This window comes from Rhinatrema bivittatum, chromosome 3 (genome assembly GCF_901001135.1).
Source record: "Rhinatrema bivittatum chromosome 3, aRhiBiv1.1, whole genome shotgun sequence".
Classification (NCBI taxonomy): Eukaryota; Metazoa; Chordata; class Amphibia; order Gymnophiona; family Rhinatrematidae; genus Rhinatrema; species Rhinatrema bivittatum.
The window spans coordinates 517,729,067-517,741,935 of record NC_042617.1 but is presented as its reverse complement, the minus strand read 5'-3'; the positions used below and the strand labels follow the sequence as shown (position 1 = coordinate 517,741,935).

General features: G+C 48.1%; 1 protein-coding gene across 1 annotated transcript in view; it reads right to left on the bottom strand.

The window, feature by feature from the left end:
• The window catches only part of NUGGC (nuclear GTPase, germinal center associated), an 864,070-nt gene that overhangs the window by 497,834 nt on the left and 353,367 nt on the right, over nt 1–12,869 (bottom strand). The window contains exon 7 of the mRNA XM_029596224.1: nt 8,297–8,494. Coding sequence (XP_029452084.1) covers nt 8,297–8,494 — 198 coding nt within the window. The remainder of the gene's footprint in view (nt 1–8,296; nt 8,495–12,869) is intronic.

Genomic DNA, 12,869 nt, shown 5'->3' with positions numbered 1-12,869 from the left:
TCCCCCAACAAAGGTAAGGGGGGGGGTTAGACAGGGCCGGGCGGGTGGGTTAGGTAGAGGAAGGGAGGGGAAGGTTAGGGGAGGGTGTTAGAGGATTCCCTCCGAGGCCGCTCCGATTTCGGAGCGGCCTCGGAGGGAACGGGGGTAGGCTGCGCGGCTCGGCGCGCGCCGGCTATACAAAATTGATAGCCTTGCGCGCGCCGACCCAGGTTTTTTAGTAGATACGCGCGGCTCCGCGCGTATCTACTAAAATCCAGCTTACTTTTGTTTGCGCCTGGAGCGCAAACAAAAGTAAGCTATTCGCGGAGTTTTGAAGATCCGCCCCATAGGTATTAGCGTAAATTGCAATAAATTGCCTATTACCATAAAACACACCCCTTTTTCTACCGCATGCGGTATTTAGAGCATTTTGATAAATCCTGGCCAAAGTTTCATAAAACTTGGATGGAAACTCCCAGAGTCAAAAAAAAGGATGCAAGGCAACCCTCACTGACATTAATGGAAACAATATAACAAAATAAATGGCACAGCTTGAAAAGCAAAACTAATGAAATGACAAGAAAAGGCAAACAAAAACTAACACCACCACAAAACCAAAATTTTTTCTGTGCACAACCTATTGCCCACAACTCCCAATGGCACAGGCTTTCTTCCAGCAGGTTTCTCTCCTCTGCCTTTCCGATATCTATAGTATCTTAATGGCACTGGCATGTCTTAAAGATATTACTAGTGAATGGGGGATTTCTAGCGTCAAAGTGTACACACTAGAGTGAACACACAGACAGTTTTCCTTAAGAACGAAACGCTTCTGTGCTTACTGCTGACTGTGCTGGTTTTACTCAAACACACACAGCAAATATGCAATACACAGAATAATGAAAGCAAAGGCTTAGCATAATGAGCAGTAAGCACACTCACTCGCTTTTCTGTTCTGAAGTTGTTTCCTACACTTTTGTCTGACTCTTTGTAAGAAGCCTAATATAGTCTCTCAAAACCTTAAGATACAAGTGACTGAAGATAATTTCAGTGTTACCTTATATACTGTTTTGAGTTTCAGGTCCAAAAAAAAAAAAAAGAAAAAAATCAGGCAAGCCAGTATAGGCTAGTTGAAAAATTGCTTGCTAGTGATTGGTCCTGGCTTCTTCCCTTTCCCTCCCCAGCTGATAGAGCAAAAAAAAAATAAAATTGCTTAACCCATAGTGACCATATGTAGGAAAAAAGAAAGAACTCCCGAAGCCTGGAAGAAAAAGAAGAGTGAGAGTAAGCAGAAATGAAAAAGACAAGTAAATTCAAAAAGGATGACAGAAAGAGAATGCTATATTAGACTTTTTAATCTTTGAAAAGTACAAATACATGCAAATTATAGTGTCTTCTTCCCCAGTAGTAATGGAAACCTACTTCAATTTCCAATTAATGGAATTTCTAAAAGATTAAAAGTAATTACAGTATGTTTAATGAAGTTAGTTTAAAAAAACACAATTTGAGGGTAATTTTCAGCAGCTCACATAGAGCTAAAGCCTTCAGATACAAAGTACTTGCAGACTTTAGCCCAAATTTTCAAAGCAGACTTTTGCGCAGAAGTCCACTTTGAACATTTCTAGGTTATGCTGCATGGACAAACAGGTGGTAAGTTTTGACTGCTCATTGTTCCAATTTTAGTATATGTGCTTTCGAAGCAAGCACAATGAGCAGAAGTAACTTTCCTGGCGTGTAGCCAGATGGACTCAGAACGAATGGGTATAGTATGCTCGTGCTAGCAGTTGGAGACGGATCTGACGTCAGCACGGGTGTATATATACCCCCACAGGAAGCGTAGCAACTTAGTAATTTCCGTCTCCAAAGCAGTTTGGAGAGCCTGAACGCTCGCTGAGCGTGTTTTCCAAATCTACTTTCTATTTTTTTTTTTATTTTCTACTTCTTTTCGCTAAAACTTCTACAGCATCATCGAGCCCCACACTCCTGCGGTGATACCCTAAGGTCCCTCCCCCAGTAGAGTTTCCCGGGGTGATTTCCGTGATCCCCCGGAGGTTTAAGTCCTCGGTCCGGAGGCCGAATCGCGGCAGGGACGTAGCCCACGGCGAGGTTCGGGTGAGGCATACGAGGCGCCTTGGTCCCGGCGTGGACAAGGCAGCGGGTGCATATCCTCGAACGCGACGGTGAAGGTACTTGCCCTCTCCCCCCGCAGCCGGAGACCACCCGGGTTCCAGCCGGGAAGCACCGAGGATCAGGTAAGGCGTACGTCTTTTACTTCTGGTCTCCGAGGAATCGAGGATCGGCGGCGTGGCACGCCGTGGAGGGCGCCATTTTGTGGCCTTGTTCAGGTATTAAGCGCCCGTAATAGGCGCAGGTCTATGACTAAGCGCATACTTTATTCCTCATTGTGCGTATATTGCTAACCGCTTATTGCTGAGAGCATATTGCATACCATTGAGCGTGTATTGCTAACCGCTTATTGCTGAGAGCATATTGAATACCATTGAGCGTGTATTGCTAACCGCTTATTGCTGAGAGCATATTGAATACCATTCAGCGTGTATTGCTAACCGCTTATTGCTGAGAACATATAGAATACCTTTAAGCGTGTATTGCTAACCGCTTATTGCTGAGAGCATATTGAATACCATTGAGCGTGTATTGCTCACCGCTTATTGCTGAGAGCATAATACCATTGAGTGTGTGTTGCTAACCGCTTATTGCTGAGAGCATATTGAATACCATTGAGCGTGTATTGCTCACCGCTTATTGCTGAGAGCATAATACCATTGAGCGTGTATTGCTCACCGCTTATTGCTGAGAGCATATTGAATACCATTGAAGCGTGTATTGCTACCCACTTATTGCTAAGAGCATGTCGCATACAATTGAGCGTGTATTCATGACCGCATATTGCTGAGAGCATATTGCATATCATTAAGCGTCTGTTGCTCGCCGCATATGGCTGAGCGTTTGTTGTCTTAAGCGTATATAGCTGCCGCATATTATTCTTAAGCGCCTGTGGTGTTACGCGTATATAGCTGCCACATATTATTATTACGCGCCTGTTGTATTAAGCGCATATTGCTGCCGCATATTATTATTAAGTGCCTGTTGTACTAAGCGCATATTGCTGCCGCATATTATTATTGTGCGCCTGTTCATTAAGCGCATACTTTCAATGGAACAGAACGCCTCAGCGACTTCAGCGGGGGCGCCGCCTGCCTCCGGCATTAAAGCCCTCGGCCTCTGCTCCGCATGCCAGCTTAGAGCCACGCACAGTGAAGAGCCAGACTCCCTATGTGCCCAATGTGAGGAGGCCGGGGGACCCTTGGGCCAGGACCAGTCTCAGCCACGATTTGCTGACAGTTCCCCAGGGGCTACCCCGGATTTAGCGGTCAGTCTCGACCAATCGGGAATCCCGGGGGATCTTGTATCCCGGCGATTAGAAGCTGCTTCGATTTCCTGGGTGGATCTCTTTAAGGGGATACATGCCTTTGTACAGATGCAAACGGCTTCCCGTCCAGGCCCTGTGGTTCCTGCTGTTCCTGTTGTTCCTGCGGTTTCGGCGGTTCCTGCGGTGGCTGCGACTGCGGTGGCTGCTGCGGTGGCGGCTGCGGTGACGGCTCCTGCGGATCCTGTTCCTGGACCCTCACGCCCTTATCGTGAGCGGGACCTCCCGCCGCTGGACAGCCCAGATCAGTCAGACCAGGAGGTTTCACTGGACGAGTCCGAACTCCCGGACGAGGGGGAACTTCCCCCGGGGATTGAGCCATATAAACCATGAGGCGGTTCTTCCCTAAGGAGGATCTCTCCGACCTGGTGTCTCAGTGTCTGGCGGAGTTGGATATTACAGGTCCCAGCGCTACGGTACCCTCTGTGCAGAACCCCCTGCTGGAAGGTCTTCATCCTACAGCCCGCCATTTTCCATTCCTGCAAGCAGCACAGCAACTGATAGATTTAGAATGGGCTGCACCAGTGGCCTCATTCAAAGGGGGTCGGGCCCTGACAGGCATGTACCCCCTGGCACCGGCTATCCAGGAGCTGCTGGCGTGCCCTCAGGTGGACGGCTTGATTAGCGCTGTGGTCAAGCGCACTACCATTCCAGTTGAGGGGGGGGGGCGGCCCTTAAGGAGCCTCATGACCGGCGACTGGACGCCATTCTGAAACAGACTTTTGAGGTGGCAGCTCTATCTTTGCGGATCACAATCTGCTGCACAGTGGTGACGCGTTCCTGTTTGTCACAGGTTAGGAACAATGCTCCAGCAGCAGACTTGGAGTCAGCTCTCTCGTTCCTCACGGATGCTGCATCAGACCTCGTCCGAACAACAGCCAAGGGGATCTCATCCTCCGTAGCTGCCAGGAGGCAGCTCTGGATCCGGAAATGGTCAGCCGATGCGCCTTCAAAGACACGCCTCACCAGATTGCCCTTTAAGGGCTCTTTCCTATTTGGCAGCGACCTTGATAAACTGGCCAGTACATGGGGCGTCTCTCCAGTGCCTAGGCTGCCGAAAGATCGGTTCAGAAGGAACCAGCACGCCTTTCCAAGGCCCTCCAGGGGCAGGAGTTCACAGCGCTTCATTCCTTACAGGAGTCGCTACCAGGCGCCACGTCCTCAGGCCAGGAATCAGTCCTTTCGGACCAAGCAGCGCAAGAGGGGAGCAGGCTCGGGCTCAGATCCCGGTCGCGCCTCACAATGAGAATCTGCCGATTCATCCAGGGGACGGAGCCATAGGGAGCAGGTTAACCCTCTTCTACCCCAGATGGGTCGAGATCATGTCGGACCAGTGGGTCCTCACCATTATCCGAGAGGGATATTATCTGGACTTTCATCATCTCCCTCCGGACAAGTTTGTGGAATCTTCATGTCCCACACACAAGAAGGCAGCATTGGAAGCTACCCTGGCGAGGCTTCTGTTCTTGCACGCTATCATCCCAGTACCTGCCTGGGAAGTGAATTCTGGACACTATTCCATTTATTTCATGGTACCCAAGAAAGGGGGCACCTTTCGGCCTGTACCGGACCTCAAGTCAGTCAATCGATACTTAAGGGTCCCGAGGTTTCACATGGAAACTCTGCACTCCGTCAAGACCGCAGTTCAGCCAGGAGAATTCCTCATGGCATTAGAATTGTCGGAAGCCAACCTGCATATCCCGATCCATCCGGATCATCAGCGCTACCTACGCTTCAAGGTTCTAGGCCTCCACTTTCAATTCCGGGCTCTGCCCTTCGGGTTGGCCACATCACCGCGGACCTTCACCAAGGTGGTCGTAGTGGTAGCAGTGGCACTCAGACGGGAAGGAATCCTTGTCCATCCCTACCTAGACGACTGGCTGATCAGGGCGAAATCACGAGCGGAGAGCCATCGGACAACCGACAGAGTGATCGCCCTTCTGGAAAGCTTGGGCTGGGTAATCAACCTCAGCAAGAGTTGTCTACAGCCTTCCCAGTCGCTGGAATACCTGGGAGTACAGTTCGACACCCAGGCAGATACAGTCAGTCTCACTACCAAGAGAAGGTTAAAACTTCAGACGCGTATCCGGTACTTGATGGGAGCCAGTCGGCCCATTGCTTGGGATTATCTGCAGGTTCTTGGGCTCATGGCATCCACCCTGGAAGTGGTACCTTGGGCAAGGGCCCATATGAGACCTCTACAACACTCCTTGCTCTCTCGCTGGAGTCCCCGTCTACGGAACTATTCCACGCACCTACCTCTGCCTGCCAGGGTAAGGACCCAGTTACGGTGGTGGTTGCAGTCCAACCACATGAGCAGAGGGTCGAAGATGTGCTCCCCCACGTGGACTCTGCTCACCACAGATGCCAGCCTGAGCGGCTGGGGTGCACACTGCGAAGGACTTACCGCACAAGGGCGGTGGAACAGAGAAGAGTCCGCGTGGAACATCAACCGTCTGGAGGCTCGGGCAGTCCGATTGGCATGCCTTCGATTTGCTCACAGACTGAAGAACAGAGCGGTCAGAGTGATGTCCAACAACGCCACCACGGTGACATACATCAACCGTCAGGGCGGAACCAGAAGCCGACAAGTGTCTCTGGAGATCGCCCCACTGATGGCTTGGGCAGAGGCGAATCTTCAGGACATCTCCGCCGTCCACATTGCCGGGAAGGACAATACCACAGCAGACTTCCTCAGCAGAGAAAGCCTAAATCCGGGAGAGTGGCAGCTGTCACCCACAGCCTTCCAGATGATTGTGGATCACTGGGGGATTCCGGACATGGATTTACTGGCGGACAAGTCCAATGCTCAAGTACCCAGATACTTCAGCCGCAAGCGTGACCCGTTCTCACACGGAATCAATGCCCTGGTTCAGCCATGGCCTCCAGGGACGCTGCTATATGCCTTTCCTCCGTGGCCTCTGCTGGGTGCCATCATACACAAGATTCAGAAACACCGGGGCCTTGGCCAGTCTGGTGGCACCAGACTGGCCAAGAAGACCCTGGTACGCGGACATGAGAAGACTACTGGCAGGGGAGCCTCTTCCCCTGCCTCCTCTCCGGGACCTTCTACGTCAAGGTCCCATCCTCCACGAGGATCCAGCTCAATTCTCTCTTACGGTCTGGCCATTGAGAGGGCTAGACTGAAGAAAAGAGGTTACTCGGAGCCCGTGATAGATACACTCCTCCGAGCCCGCAAGTTTTCCACTTCTCTCACCTACGTAAGGATCTGGAGAATATTTGAAGCATGGTGCGACACTCAGGGCACCAATCCACATGCGACCACAATCCCTATTGTTCTGGATTTCCTGCAAGATGGGCTTCAGAAGGGTCTCTCCCTCAGCTCCATCAAAGTTCAGGTGGCTGCACTGTCTTGCTATGGTCCCAGGAGGGATGGCAAGACCATTGCCAAACACCCAGATGTTTCTCGCTTCCTGAAAGGAGTCAAGCACATTCGTCCGCCACTGAAGTGGCCAGTGCCTTTGTGGAATCTCAACCTTGTTTTGGATTTCCTAGCGGGATCCACCTTCAGACCCCTTCGGGGCCTGTCTCTGCGTTCTCTAACCTTGAAGATGGTGTTCCTATTGGCGGTGTGTTCAGCACGCCGCATCTCAGAGCTACAAGCACTGTCCTGCCGTGATCCCTTTCTGAGAATCACTCCAGAGGCTATCCATCTTCGCACGGTTCCCTCCTTTCTACCTAAAGTGGTCTCACAGTTTCACCTTAACCAAACTATATCCTTGCCTACCACGGAGGGTTTGAAGAAATCTGAAGAAGGGCGTCTGCTACGCCATCTTGACATAGGCAGAATACTGCCCAGATATCTGGAAGTGACAGAAGACGTCCGAAAGACAGACCATCTGTTCGTCCTGCACAGCGGGAAACGACAAGGGGAAGCGGCCTCTCGGCCCACCATCGCCCGCTGGATTAAAGAAGTTATCAGAGTAGCTTACGTGGAGGCCGGGATGTCTCCGCCTCTACAAGTCAAAGCTCATTCTACCAGAGCACAAGCGGCATCCTGGGCAGAATCCAGGATGCTGTCGCCGGCAGAAATATGTAAAGCGGCGACATGGTCCTCCCTCCATACCTTCTCCAGATTCTACCGTCTGGATGTCCAGGCCAGGGAGGACTCAGCATTTGCGAGGGTGGTACTACATGGTCCTCAGGCAGCCTCCCGCCCAGGCTGGGAGTAAAGCTTTTGTACATCCCATTCGTTCTGAGTCCATCTGGCTACACGCCAGGAAATGTTGAGATTACTTACCTGATAATCTCCTTTTCTTTAGTGTAGACAGATGGACTGAGCATCCTGCCCAGCTGCCTGTGTACATGGGTTTCACCGATTCAAGGTAAGCCATGACATCTTTTTCCATAAGAGCGTACACTCTACCAGGTGTCAACGCCTTCCGGTTGGGAATGCTGGCGGTCTCCAGCTACTATCAATCGGTCAGGGGAATCCTGTTTCACTTTTCACTGAGCGTCAGTACACACATCCATAACAGCTTTTGCAAGGAAGATTACTAAGTTGCTACGCTTCCTGTGGGGGTATATATACACCCGTGCTGACGTCAGATCAGTCTCCAACTGCTAGTACGAGCATACTATACCCATTCGTTCTGAGTCCATCTGTCTACACTAAGGAAAAGGAGATTATCAGGTAAGTAATCTCAACATTTCTGCATGTATATTATTTACACATATATTCTTACAAATAAAAAGTATTCATGTAAAGGCTTTTCATACCCCCAGAATGCATACTTTTCCCCACACAACTCCCTGGTTTATTTTCAAAAGATAATTTACATGCATAAACCAGGATAAATCATTTTGAAAATTACCCCATTATATTATATTGTATTTATAGCAAGTTACCTTTTTCCACATTGCATCTCTCTCTGTATTTGCATCTCCTGTTCCAGGGATATCCAAAAGTATTACACCTTCTGGAAGTACGTCTGAATCTGGAATAGTCACCTCTACATATTTAACAAGTGGCCAAAGTTTGTCTGTTTTTTCCTCATAATTCCCAGCCTTTATGTACGGGCGCAATTTTTCACAGAAACTTTTTTCCTGAAACAGAAATAACAAGTGATAAAATTTCATTTGCTAGCCATGGAGTTGATTTTATCTTGTATGCTGCTAGAAGGTAGCCCCAGGTGAATAGCTATTCAGAGACTGGCTAGCAAATAAAAATATTTTTCTATTCAAAGCTAGAACAGGGTCTGTTTGGGAGCTGAACAGTGATGAATCAATTGCAAATAAGCATGAAAAGGTAAAATTTTGAAGTCATTTCTGCAGTTAAAACGGTGCTCTATTTGTGCAGTGGGCTATATGAAAACTGCTCTCCCTGTATGTAGGTAAATGTGTATACATTTACCTATATGTGGAGGAAGCATCTGGGGGTTGGGATTGCAACAGGGAGTAAAAGAATGCATGTACTTTTGAATTAAAAAAAATTTGTTTTGAAAGTACATGTGTGGTTTTAGATGAAAAAAGTACCAGCACAAAAAGAAGGCTTAAAAATGTGTGGGTACTTTTTGCTTAGGCAATTTTCTAAGTAAAAACGTGTTTACTTTTACTTTGAAAATTAGTGTTAACATCCATGGATAAAAGATAGCCAAGGACTTTGCAGCTGTGCAAGCAGTATGAAAATAGCCCTCATAATGAAGCTGCGGATTACATTAGCTGCATGTGCATATGTTTTTGTCCCTGACATCACTCACACAGAAATCACAGGGGCAGATTTTTAATGTTGCGCGCAAAAATATACACCCGATTTTATAACATGCGTGCGCTGCCGAGCGCATGTTATAAAATCCAGGGTCATCGCGCGCAAGGGGGTGCACGCTTGTGCACCTTGCACGCGCTGAGCCCTAGGGGAGCCCCATTGGCTTTCCCTGTTCCCTCCGAGGCCGCTCCGAAATCGGAGCAGCCTCAGAGGGAACTTTTTTTCGGTTCCCCCCCACCTTTCCCTCCCTTCCCCTATCTAATCCACCCCCCAGCCCTACCTAAATGCCCCCTACCTTATTTTAGCTTTTACGCCTGTCCGAGGCAGGCGTATTTTGCGCCTGGCATGGCCACTGTGCCGGAAGACTCTGGACCGCCCCCTGACCACCCCTAGATCGGCGCAACGCCCAGGACCCCACCCCCAGACCCCCCATTTTTTAAAGACCCGGGACACACGCGCATCCCGGGGCTTGCGCACACCGCCGAGCCTATGCAAAATAGGCTCGACACGTGCAGGAGTAGGTTTTCGGGGGTTACGTGCGTAACCCTTTGAAAATCTACTTCAATTCCCAAACCACCTCAGATGTATATTTTCTGAAATGTTTATACATCTGGGATCCATAGCAATGAGTACAGTCTCTAGAGGCTATAGTGGAAGACCTAAACCTCACCTCAAGACAATCTGGGATATAGTATTGCAATAATAGTGAGGCTACACCTCCAGTCTGACAGATCCTGTGCACTCTTGTAAGACTAAATTCTTCAGGAAGGAGAACGAACTCAGAAGAGAGAGGCTCATTTACAACAGAAGTTTTTTTCTGGCTTTTGATTCAAGTGCTGTGACTTTGTTTTGAAAAAGGGATTTGTTTTCTACATTGCTTTCCAGTTTTTATTTTTGAAAAACAGAATTTTATATTACTTTACTGTTTTCAGGTTATTATTGTGGCTTAGTTTATTCAGTAATAAAGGTTAATAAATAGAAACAAAAATATAAATAGGGTGATACCTTTTTACTGAACTTGATACATTTCTTAACTAGCTTCTAAGAGCTAATACTATATTTTTCAGGTCAGAATTCAAGTAAGCAAAATATGACATTATCAGGAAATAAAAAGTAGAGTGGCTGCCATAAGTGAATCATAAAACTCATTCCAATGAATATCATTGGAAAGGTAATAAAGGAAAGAGAGGAAAAAAAAGAGACCACTATAGTTTTCTATAAAGTATTCGAAAAGGTAAAGAAAAAAAGGTTAGCGTTCAAAAACTATAAGAGATTACAGAAAGAGGAAGACAAGGAGTTGAGGTTCCCAGCAATGCAGCCTCTCCTACAAGCCCCAAGAGATAAGCACTATAGCAGGAGCAGTGGCCTCAACATTCCAAGGATTAATTGAGGATCAAGGGAACAAGAATAGAGGTAATCCTACACCCCCCTCAAGGCACCAAGGGGTCATTTACAAAGCCGAAATATTTTATTGCAAGAGATCTAAATATTGTGAGGGTTAGTCCTGTGATATTTTGTTCCTCCTTGACAAAATATTACAGTGATTTTTCCATGTTATTTTTTATAACATGGAAAAACTCTGCGATAAAAAAGAACAAGGCAGAGACCACAAAAGCACGTTGTGGTGGCCTGCTTTGCATGGGTCTGCCATTATTTTAATGGGCCATCCAGCCCAAACCCCCCCCCCAAAAAAAAAAGTTTCAAAAATGGGGCGGGGTTGTCCGGGGGAGGGGCAGGGCTAGAGGCACCCAGCACAGCAGCCATTTGCCAGCGCACACAACTTGCTCCTGCTCAGAAGCAGGCACAAAAGGTAAGTTAATGATTTTGGGGGGATTTAGGATAGAGATAGGGGGAGGGCAGGATAGAGGAAGGGGAAGGGAGGTCAGGCTAGTGGGTTGGGAAGTTCCCTCCCATCCGCTACTTAATTGGAGCGGACTGGGAGGGAACTGGGGAAGGCCCTGATGCATTGCCGTGCGTAAATGCAAAAATCTCCCCCCCCCCTTGCGCGCGCTGACCCAGCATTTTATAAAATGAGCAGGCCAACACATGCATGTTATAAAATAGTGCATCCATGTGTGCGCGCCAGGTAGCGCGCACGTGGACACATGTGCACAATGTTTTAAAATCTACCCCTTTACTTTTTGAACAGACATGTTGCCTGCTAAGCTTTTTACTGTCCATGGCTTTTAATCATCGGCTTACTGTTTTGTCACTCAATTACTTTGAGGACTTCTGTTAATCTTTCTGATTTTGAACGATGTGCCTAGAGTTTAGTGATGGATGTTCGAGATCTATTATGATGTTTTTATGTCCTTAGTGTTCCCCTATTAATGGACATGACCATGGGTTAATAACCGGTTGTGTTTTATTAGGTATATGTTATGTATTTAGTATTATTGCTTTTATGTATATGGTTTTGTGAGCTGCCTAGCACTTCGGTATAGGTGGTCTATAAATAAACTAACTATAACCATAACGTGATGGGGCAATGACTGATTGGCACCATTTTAAAATGACATTGACCAGTCCCAGAGCTAGAGGGCATTTTGGGCCTCCACTACTCCTCCGACGATGCTTCTTTGAGTCATAACGGGTTCCAGAGGGTCTCCCTTGACCACTACGGTCTATTTTTTAGGTAAGGGGAGGTAGGGCCTTAGACCCCAGGGATTATAGTTTCTGTTGAGTGCGACCTGGGGAGCATCTTTGGTTGGGGCAGGAAGTTTATTTATTATTTATTTAGCATTTTTATATACCGATATTCAAGTAACATAGTTACCAATCACGTCGGTTTACATTCCAACAACAACCATGACATGAGAATGTCTTACATTAAACCAGGGTAATCAAACTTGGATACAAAGAATTGGGTTTAACACAGTATCAAGTCGATACAGTAAAGTGTGCTCCGTCGGAGCGCACTGTCAGCCTGCTCTGGACGCGTGTGTTCCCTTACCCCTTATTCAGTAAGGGGAGGAAAACACGCGGCCCACCCGCAGCACCTAATAGCGCCCTCAACATGCAAATGCATGTTGATGGCCCTATTAGGTATGCGCGCGGGATCCAGTAAGTAAAATGTGCAGCCAAGCCGCACATTTTACTCTAAGAAATTAGCACCGACCTTTGGGTCGGCGCTAATTTCTTCCGGCGCCAGGAAAGTGCACAGAAAAGCAGTAAAAACTGCTTTTCTGTGCACCCTCCGACTTAATATCATAGCGATATTAAGTAGGAGGTCCCCAAAAGTAAAAAAAAAGTAAAAAAAAAAAATAAATTTGAATTCGGCCCGCGGCTGTCGGGCCGAAAACCGGACGCTCAATTTTGCCGGCGTCCGGTTTCCGAACCCGTGGCTGTCAGCGGGCTCGAGAACCGACGCCGGCAAAATTGAGCGTCGGCTGTCAAACCCGCTGACAGCCGCCGCTCCAGGCCAAAAGGAGGCGCTAGGGACACGCTAGTGTCCCTAGCGCCTCCTTTTCCTCGTTTGCACCGCGTCACCTCATTTGCATACTGGATCGCTCGCACCGGCGAAGGGCCGGTGCGTGCGCCGGGAGACCGGGCGTTCGTCCGCTCTCCCGCGGTTTTACAGTATCGATCCGTATATAAGCAAGGTGGATTAACCGGCGAGCCTAATGCTTGCTGGTTTTGGGGATAAAAGATTGGGGTTAGAGAAAAGGAACAAGGTGTTGCCGTGTGATTTATAATTTTTTTCTTTTTTACTTTTTG